The 10,062-nt window shown below is 33.6% G+C and overlaps 1 protein-coding gene across 2 annotated transcripts; it reads right to left on the bottom strand.

Moving 5' to 3' along the window:
• Positions 1-4,009: 4,009 nt before the first annotated feature.
• Positions 4,010-9,820, bottom strand: LOC126701727 (uncharacterized). 2 transcript variants are annotated; one of them, XM_050400064.1, is made up of 8 exons: positions 9,619-9,820; positions 8,440-8,741; positions 7,566-7,637; positions 6,933-6,998; positions 6,407-6,559; positions 5,155-5,235; positions 4,983-5,072; positions 4,010-4,473 (listed from the first exon to the last, which is right to left on the bottom strand). In XM_050400064.1, the coding sequence occupies exons 2-8, from the start codon at positions 8,713-8,715 to the stop codon at positions 4,351-4,353; spliced, it is 861 nt and encodes a 286-aa protein (XP_050256021.1). In that variant the 5' UTR covers positions 8,716-8,741; positions 9,619-9,820; the 3' UTR covers positions 4,010-4,350. The 2 variants fall into 2 exon arrangements, with proteins under 2 accessions (XP_050256021.1, XP_050256022.1); XM_050400065.1 differs by lacking the exon at positions 9,619-9,820 and adding an exon at positions 9,422-9,589.
• Between the last annotated feature and the right edge of the window lie 242 nt (positions 9,821-10,062).

Here is a 10,062-nt window from a genome sequence, read left to right as displayed (position 1 = left end):
CTTTTATGGGATTTGGAATGCTAAAAGCATAAAGCACAAGGAGGCCCCAGAACATGTAGGGAAGTTTTAGATTCACCTCAATCATAAGCCTGCCATAGAAGCAATAAAAGGCTGTTTTAGAAGACTCTGACAGGTTTGAATAGAAAGTTAGTTTGGAACCTTATCCTTGGGAAGCCAAGTATCTTTGCATTTAGTTTCCCTACATCTCTCTACGAACTGTCTTGTTCTTTTCTTACCAAAACAAGACCAACAACATACTTTTGAAATCTTAGCCAACAGGCCACCACGTAATTTGACCATGCTGACATGTTCTTATTCCATGATAAAATAGTTTACATACACAGTAACACACAGGTTTTAACTGAGCTAATGCAGCTTAAATATATCTCTAATTTCTAATTCCAAATTGGGTTTTTCCTTGCATGATTCACCTTTATATTACTGTATCCTTTAACCCAATTTTATTCCCCTCATCCTCCATTTTAGTTGCAGAAAATGTGGGCATGATTAGTGACATGTGCTAAATAGCAAATTTATCTTATTAGTACATGTTACTGAAAAGAAGAATATTATTTAGTATATATAAAAAAGAAAAATCAAATTTGCTTCAGATAGCTATTCAGATTACTATAGTAGCAAGGAAGCCATCAAAAGTAGAGACGTTGGGGAATGGGTGAGGAATAGTAACCCCTCCCAAAAACCCAAAAAAAAAAAAAAAAAAAAAAAAAAAATCTTGCTTTTATGCACCAAGACTTGCTTTTTGCTTAACTAACTTTAGAATTCCAAGCTCTTCTCTCCATGCAACATAAAATCACAATCTTGGTTTCTTGTGCTAAATGGAATTCCTTTATGCTTTTCTTTGCTCTGTCTTCGGATTGCTCAGCCTTGAATCCTCCATTTAAAGTTCCAAAGGAAATGGTCATTTTAGCTTCAATATCTAGCTTCATTCTTTTCTTTTTTATTTTGTTCTCGCTTATCCATGAAGACCATCTTTCTCTCCCTCTTCTTTTTTTTCCCTCACTTCTTTCACCCACGTTTAAGTTATAAAATCCCAAAAACAAGAAGAAAATATGCTAAAGCATCACAATTTAAATTGAATGTGTGAGAGAAAAAAGTGGTCTAAGGAAGGAAGGATAGGGACTGGTCATGGTCCAGGCCAAGTATAGTAGAGGTTAGATACTCTACAATGTGGGCCTCTTCTCCTAGTGTTGTATTAAAGCAAAAGAATCAATGAATTCTTGCTTTCCAAAACCATCCTTCACCATCACATTTAACTTTAAACAATCAATGAATTCTTTTTCTTCATCATTCTTCATATCATCAGCTGGCAATCCCAACAAAAACCACTACCTCATCTATGGTGGCTTGCACCTTTCATTCTGTAAGTTCTGTGTGATTGCAAAATTTAGCATGTGAATAACTACCATGCATGCACGTTTTATAAGTAAACTCTGATTGACTAAGTTAAATTTGTGCAAATTAAATTTGGAATCATGAATTTTGTACCAGAAATTTGAACAAGACATGTATATAAGAATGTATAAGGGACAAGGCTATAGAATCTTTCATGTTACAATTGTCTTCACATACATGAGGGACATTAAATGAGAAATGATAGTTAACTTAAACCAAAGTAGGGTGTCTTTGCAGATTCTTAAGAGACCTACTAAAGTTATAGGATTCCAGAACCTTAGTTTAAAAATAAATAAAGGGTGATACAAGATAAGCAGCCTTAATAGGATGGGCCAGCATACCCAAATTCTTTGGGTCCACTATCAGCACAGAAATAAAGGACCTAGAGGCTTTTTTGACAAATGACGAAAATGCATGTAAAACTTGGTACAAATTCAGGATCATTAACATCAAATCATTGCTTAGTCACATTCCGTTGATATCTTAACATAAAAAGAGCAAGAATCATATTCTTGTGAAGATTCAAGCTTAGGCTGGCTGGCCTTAATCTATATTTTATAGCAGGTGGATTAAAAGTTGGCACGTGCCAACAGTTGTGTAGAGTTTTGCTTCTGCACAACAGCATCAGATACATTCAAATAAATAGAAAGAATAAACGATTTCATTTGAAAACCAAAAAGGACAGACAAGCATTATAACAAGCTCTTGGACTAAAGAAACACAATATATTAAGTAGGTTAAAAAAAACAACTGAGGCAAAGGTAAAGGAAGGAGAAAATTGTAAAGGGAGAAATTGAGACATAAAAAGCATGAAAGCATGAAAGCATAACAGTCTTGCCTATGGCATGGAAAAAAAAATATTTGTGTAAGGGGTATAATGTAACACCCCTCTCTCTCACATGGAGATGGACCTCACAAGCATAGAATTCATCTCTATGTGAAGAGATAGTGTCTCTTACGCCGATTAGTGAGATATTGGTCTCATGAGACCAGCGCATATAAGATTTTCTCTTATGTGAGAGGAACATATATATACTGGTTAAATTATGCTAATGATGGCATGTTTACCTCAAGCTTATTTAAAAGCATAAAGGTCATTAGTGAATATAATATAAAAACAAAACTTGAGTATATTTACTTAGGTGCTATACATTACATTCCTCACTTAAATTCAATCATATGACTTAGTTCTCTATTTACATTCAACCAAGTTAATGGTCAATGTAGCACAACCATGTGGCTTATCGGCTTTTTGGTCAATGCTGCTTCCAAAGATACATGACTGAATTTATTTGGTACAATACCTAAATAATTTACAATTTTACATGAATTTTACCCATAATAGAAACTAAGCTCAAAGCATTGAGCAATAATATGTAATTATTATCTAATGGGATCTAATATATAATATATTTTTTAAATAGTTGCTAGATCATATATTTAAATTAATCATTGTAACAAAATATTTTTGTAATAAAAATATTTTATTTTAGGTTTCAAAACATTAGTAAAATCTCAACGACAAAAAATTATTTGTAAAATCTCATATTTAAGAGTATTAAATAAAAAAATATAAACAAAATTGCAAAATTTTTGTCCACCCAAAAAGATTATCAAATAAACAAATATTAGCAAAATCAGTTTTAAAAATCCGATTGCAAAAGCTAAATATGCCACCTATCCAATTATTTTCATTTGACTGTCCTTTTTTTTTTTTTTTTTTTGTTTGGATATGTGCAACTATAAAATACTTTCAAAATAATGTACTTTCTCCACAAAAACTACAATATTTCCACCCAAAAAGATTATAAAAAAAAACTCAAATTCTCACTTCCAAAACAACTAATTATTAATCCAAACTCAAATCAAACCAAAATGAAGTGAGAAAAAAACAAAAAAAGACAACTTTCGATCAAGAATTGAAACACCCAAAAACCTAAATGTATAATCCAAAACAGATTTGCCAAAAAGAGAAGGAAATGTTATGTGGCAATTAAATGAACTATAATAAAAATTTATTTAAAAAAAAAAAAAAAAGGCAATACAAATTATAAAAATATCCACCAAAAGATAAACAAAATCAAAGAAATAGTCTTGACCTTTTTTTTTCTTTTGTTGTTGACAAATTTAATGAGCGAGAGAGCAAGTTGAAAGGATGTAATATGAAATTTATTTGATAAAAAATAAGATAGAAGAGAGGTTGAAGGAGATGAAAGGTTTAATAAAGTGAACGAGTAGAATTTAAGAAGATAGAAAGAAGAAAATTTCAAAATGCAATAGAGGAATGCAATGAAATGGAAAATTTAAGTAGACAAATGTTTAAGGAGATAAAAGGTTGAACTAAGAAGGCAACAATTCCAATCAAAAAAAAAGAAGGCAACTATTGAAAGAGATGAAAGGTTGAACAAGGTGAAAATTGTAAAAGACAAAAAGATAGGAAAGGATGTCACTAACATGGTGCAAAATTTATTATAGGAACTTTGCAAAATTTATTATAGAACATCTATTATTATAGATTGTATAGAACTGTAGATGCAGTGCTGCTTTGCTGGTAAAAAAACTTCTTCAAGAAGTTTTCACATGTTTACAACATAAATTCTAGCATTCAGGATTGTTTGCATTTATGATAATATGTGGAAACAGCTCTAATAAGACAAGTTTTCCCAAGTAGCATAACTGTTGCTGCAGTAAGATCCGAGTTATATGTACAAACATAATGAGAGAAATGGGAGGAGATTCAAAGGAAAAATTTTAAATTAAAAATATGAGAAAGGGTCATAGAAGACCCTATTAAAGATACAACTTCACAGAAAAGTAAAACATAACCCTCCAATTTTCTCACTCTGCCAGTAGCAAATTAAACAGCACGCTCAAATTTCCAATTCCAAGTTTTCTGCTTCACCAATGCAGAATCTTAACACAATTATCAATGACATATCATTGAAGTGGTTCCTGATGGGGGGTCACTGCAGGTCCTGGTGCTATGGTGAACTGCAAGGCCCGACGTTGTCCAGCTTGCAGCATAAATGCAACTTCAGTTGCTGCTAGTGCTGCAGCTTCCTGACCCAATATAAAAATGTATAAACAAATTAATAAAATAGTATTAAGAAAAGTAATTTACAGTAATTTTAAAATTAAAGCATTAACAAATAAACAAGCCAGAAACTCTCAAGTATGTAATACAAAAATGACAGGATTTGGACGTGAACATCTGTTATTTGAGAGGCAAATGCACTGAAAATGAGAGAGAGAGATTTTGATTATGAAAAGGAAGCAAGAAAATTACATTCAAGAAAACCCCATTTGTTGAATAGACATCATTTCCCTGCAAAAATTCCCCTCCAAAGATTGTAGCCAGCCATAATTCAACAGTTTTTAAGTCCAATTATATTAAGTGGGAAACTTCTCTTAAATGATCAAAAAAGTTGATCAAAGAACAACCCCAACAAGTTTTTCAGTGGATGAGAAGCATGCCTAATTCCAATTGATTTCCTTGCATAATCAACCTCATTGCTACTATTTGCCACAAATTGAAAAATATATTCAAGACAGCAGAACTGAATGCTAACCTGTCTTTGTCTTCGACGCTGCAATATACTGATGGCCCAGGCCATAATGTAACATGGGAGAAGAAAACCAGCAGCCCGTAGTAAGAAAAGCTGTTGAGCATTAACAATTTATTCAAACAGTGTAACAATGTGAATTTTTTCATAGAAATTGAAACACCGATATCCTACTTACAGAGAAAAAAGTGGAAGCATCATCGTCCCCTTCAGCATTGGTAAGAGATAGGGCATGTCTTAACAGCAGAAGGGCCATTAACTGACAAGAAACAAGAAAAAAATATTTAAACCATAGTAACGTTGAATTGATACTACTCTAAGTGAGAAGGGTCCATAGAGAACCAAAAAATAAATTTTCCTTTTCCAATTGAGAACAAGTGCATACAAAGTGTTGCCTATGAGAAAGCCCATATCAGACAAAGTACAATAAGGTCTAAATGCTGTCAAGTTGACCAACTGATGCAGGACAAAGGGTGAGAACTGAGAAGTAGAAATAAGGAAAAAGAAAAGAAAAACAGGACAAATCCTAGGCTTCACCATGTAGTATCTGCCTAAAATCTTAGGCTTCACCACATAAGGATACTTGGAATCACCACCAAGCTAGAATGAGAATCACAATTCAATACTGTTCATAAAATTCAACATGACAATAATGTTTACATATCAAGAGACATGAATAATGACATAAATAAGGGACATAAATAAAGATAATGTAGTACACAACTAATTTTTTGTTCACATATCAAGAGACATGGATAAGGATAATTAACTATTCTTGTGCTCTTGATCCTAGATTTTTTTATATATTTTTATTGAACCATATACTTTCACTTGATCATAAAGTACAAGCGAATTATTAAAAAAAATTTGTTTAAACTTTTTATGACTAGGTTGCTATCATATTATCCATTAATAACTGGTTTCAAATTTACTATATTAAAATTTTAAGAAAATAAAATAACTCAAGTAAAAATTGAACTTACAAACATTGTCCAAGTCACTATTTATGTTAGTTAATAAGCAAAATATATTACTCTTTTGATTTTAATTTTTTTTTTTTTTAAATTTATATGTTATGTATGTTTTTGTTAAAGGATATATTATATTATATTTGAAAACATTGTGCTTCACTTCAATCAAGCACGTGCTTGTGTTTTGAGTTTTGCGCCTAGGCTCCAAGAGGGCATGTGTGTTTGACACTTTTACCAACACAGGTGGCAGGGAAGTTGAAGGAGTGAAAGAATAAAACTAAACAAGCCAGTAGGAACATATTTTTGTAAGTCCCATAAATTATGCAGGTGTCAAGTCTTGTTAATCTTCTGATATATCAACAAGATAAGTTCTCAAGTAGGAGAGATGTCACCAAGACTTTGATTCCTATACAACCTTAACATTTAGATTCAATTTAAGAAGTGGTTTTTATGGCTTACAATTAGAGCAGCGGAGCGGCAAAATGCAGCTCCACTGGCATTAGTATCAGCGTAGTCATCATACTCAGCCTCCAAAAGATGTCTTTCTGCTGCTGCCATTGCCAACAGTCGAGGGTCACGCAGATCCAATGGGGTACCAGAAATCGTCCAACCCTCACTATGAGACACATCCATGAAACAAAAGAGAATATGAACATGTAAGATACAAGTCCATTTATAGTGACCACAATGAAAAGAACTACAGAATATTTATTTGCGGACAGGAGGGAGTGTGTGTGTGTGCTTTGTGGGGGTTTTTTTTTTTTTTTTTTTGGGGGGGGGTTGTGGGGGGGTGTGGGGGGGTTGGAATATATCTACCCATCTGTACAAGTAAGTATATATAAATGTATGAGTATATAGGCACACACACATAATATATATATATATATGTGTGTGTGGTGTGGTTGTCTATTAAGTTCATCCCTGCATCAAGCAAACCAAATAATTTGTCAATAAGAGTAGTAAGCATAGGGGACAGAATTCAAACTTGCCTTATATCAATTGTAGTATCTTCAGAGTGAGGAGGTGGGGCAGTATAACCAGGTTCATAAGGCTGCAAAGATAGAATTTTTCTGTGAAAGTTGATAAACTAATTTGACTTCTCAACTCATAAATGGAACTAGATTACGAAAAGCATATGGTCATAAGCATTTCGAGCAAATACACACAAATATTATACTCAAATAGGAGACCATGCTATTTAAAGTACCCACCCTTATCCATATTTGTGCAAAATGCACTTAAAACATTCAAGACTTTGCAGTGCTTAATTGCAAATCACATTTATAAAAAAAAAAATTAAAAAAAAGATTTTAAAAAATCCCTTCAATACTAAAATAAAATATATAAGAAGGAATCAAGTCCTCTCAAACTACCTGTGAAACATCAGATATCACTGTTCATGATACAACAATGTATTTCGTGACTCGCAAATCACTGGGGAAATAGAAAACTATCACCCTGGTCAGTTTCTGAAAATAAACAAGTTGTTTATTTCCATGAATATGTGCAAGTCTCAAAACATTGTTAATCCAACATAGAGAGATCATCCATTTAGAATATTTACCAAACAGAGATGAAGAGAGCAACAGTTCCAGACGCTAAGAATGTAGGGGCTTACCTGATGGCATATCTCACAAGTAATATCTCCCTTCTCATTGCACCATCGCTGAACACACTTCCTATGAGCAAACTGTATAAAAAGGCGAGGGGAGGGGATAGGCTGTTAGTTTTTGTGATCAAATAATAAATGATAACAATCAAACACTGGAATTAAAACAAGAACAAAAAAAAAAACAAAAAAGGAACAGAGCTTCATATTTAAATATCGTGTTTGGGGAATAAGTTTTTAACATGTCAACTACATCTAAGGTAACCATCTCTGTGCTGATATATGCATGACACATACCACTTTGGGTTGATGAATGCATGGCCCAATACTACTATCGAGCTTTATTAGAGCAATATGTCATTAGCATAAAGGTTGTGTTTTCATATAGAAAAAATATGAATAGCGATCACTAGGCCTTGTAGCCAAATGTTAGTAGTAGTAGTACCTGTCCTTCTCTAATGAGGGAGAGATCTTGCGTTCAAAGAGGAAAGGCTACCCAATTGTATAGCCCACCTTTTGATTCAATTACATGAGACCAGTGCCCAACCAATTGGATTGGCTAAAGGGAATTGATGAACAAACACATTCCTCAGAATATGAACAAAAAACAATTACCCACACTCCATGCTAGTACTTAAATCCCAAGGAATTGATTCAAGCATAAATGATCAAAAAGCAAACAACGAAATACTATGTAACAAATAATATAAAGTGATAACCTACTCCATGTGGAACCATAAGCAAGTGTTGATGGAAATTGGAATATTCCCTTTAAAACAAATTTCAAATTCCAAAATAAGCAAGAGGCATGAGGAAACAGAACCCTTTAATATTTTAAAGATTTCAAATTCAGAAAGGAACGCATTGTATTAAAAAAAAATACCTTCAAACTACCATTGCAAGCACAAGGGATCTCCAAATTCTTAATGCTATCCTCCTCTTGGCAAATGCGACATTCCACTGTCTGAATCAGTGGTTCTTCTTCAGACATCCCATGTTCCTCAACCCCCTCAACATCAATGGAACAAGTGGGTGGATCAGCAGGATGTGAGCCAGAACTCTCTCCAGAAGATCCTGGCGCTGCTTCAGCCACTTGCAGTGATTGCAAACTTTCAGGTGTAATGAGGCGATCAACACACAAAACCAGGTGCTCACCCATTCTAACTCAAACCAAAGCCCCTAAGACTGCATAACATAACCACAGATAAATTTAAGCTCCAAGGTTGTCATTTGCCAAAATATAAGTAATATTTGATGTTATTCAAATATATTTTTCTGCTGAGTAATAATTAAATGTATTCACAAGTTTACAGCTAAAAGTAAAAAAATTCAAAAAAATATCTCCATGATGGTTTCATTACTCCATATAGAAACATAAAGCATCACATTCAAAACGTCCATTTCCCTTCTACTTTTCTCAGTTTCTTCAGCTAGCGTGAAAATAAAATTTTGAAATTTGAAACAGGTTGAATTGAAAGCTGCAGTCTGGAATCATAAGATTCCAACTTTTTTTTGTTCTTGTTCTTGTTCTTTTTCCTTTCCCCACGAAAGAGAAAAGCCTATTTCCAGCAACATAATGATAAACTAAAACCAATAAATAAAACATTTCTATATGAATAGCTTCAAATTTCCTACAAAGACAACCCATTTCAGCTCTCTGTTTGGCTGATCAGAAATGCAGGAAAAATACAATTTCACCCAGTAAAACCCAATTTCAATTAACAACCAAATTATTTACTTTTTCCTCTGTTTTCTCAGTAACCAAACAAAAGGGTTGCCTTACCCCAACCCAAATCCCCAATCTTTTTCCTCAAAACCCCCAAAACCCCAATAACAAAAACATAAAATTAGGATCAACAAATTACCAGAACGATTCAACACGAAACCCTAAGATCACCACCAATCACAAACGAAACTTCAACAAATTTAGGATCTTTTCAATAACCCCAAAGCTAAATCAATAACAACACAAACAAACAAACACACACACACGGAGAGACCCAAATGCAAATTGATAAAAAGGAAAAGAAAGGAAAAAAGGGACAAAGCTGAGAGAAAGTACCTGTAGATTGATTATTTCCTCGAAAAGACTTTGAATTTTCAGCGTTCCTTAGAAAAAGTCCAAACTCTCTGTCTCTCTCTCTCTCTCTCTCCAACCGTTCACTTTGGAAAATTACAAAATGACAGACAGAGAAAGAGAGTTTTTGGGTTTTGTTTTTATACGAGGAGGAGGTCGGAGCTGAGGTTGTTGTTTGTTTTAGGTTCGGATTTATACGAGGCTGGTGTGGTTATTGTTTTTTTTTTATAGGGTCGGTAACGTTCGTCCAAAGCGAAAGGTGTCAAATTACGGTTTTGTGTGTTGTGTTGTTATCATGTGTTTCACAGATAGTAACGGACGTCATAGAATCTGCCACGCGTTTTCGTGGGTTGTGGTCTTTTTCTTGATACAGTGGGTCGTGGTCTTTACCTTGAAGTTGTTGTATAATTGTATTTTTTTGAGCTTAGT

This window comes from Quercus robur, chromosome 10 (assembly GCF_932294415.1).
Source record: "Quercus robur chromosome 10, dhQueRobu3.1, whole genome shotgun sequence".
Classification (NCBI taxonomy): domain Eukaryota; kingdom Viridiplantae; phylum Streptophyta; class Magnoliopsida; order Fagales; family Fagaceae; genus Quercus; species Quercus robur.
This window is presented reverse-complemented; position numbering and strand designations above follow the sequence as displayed.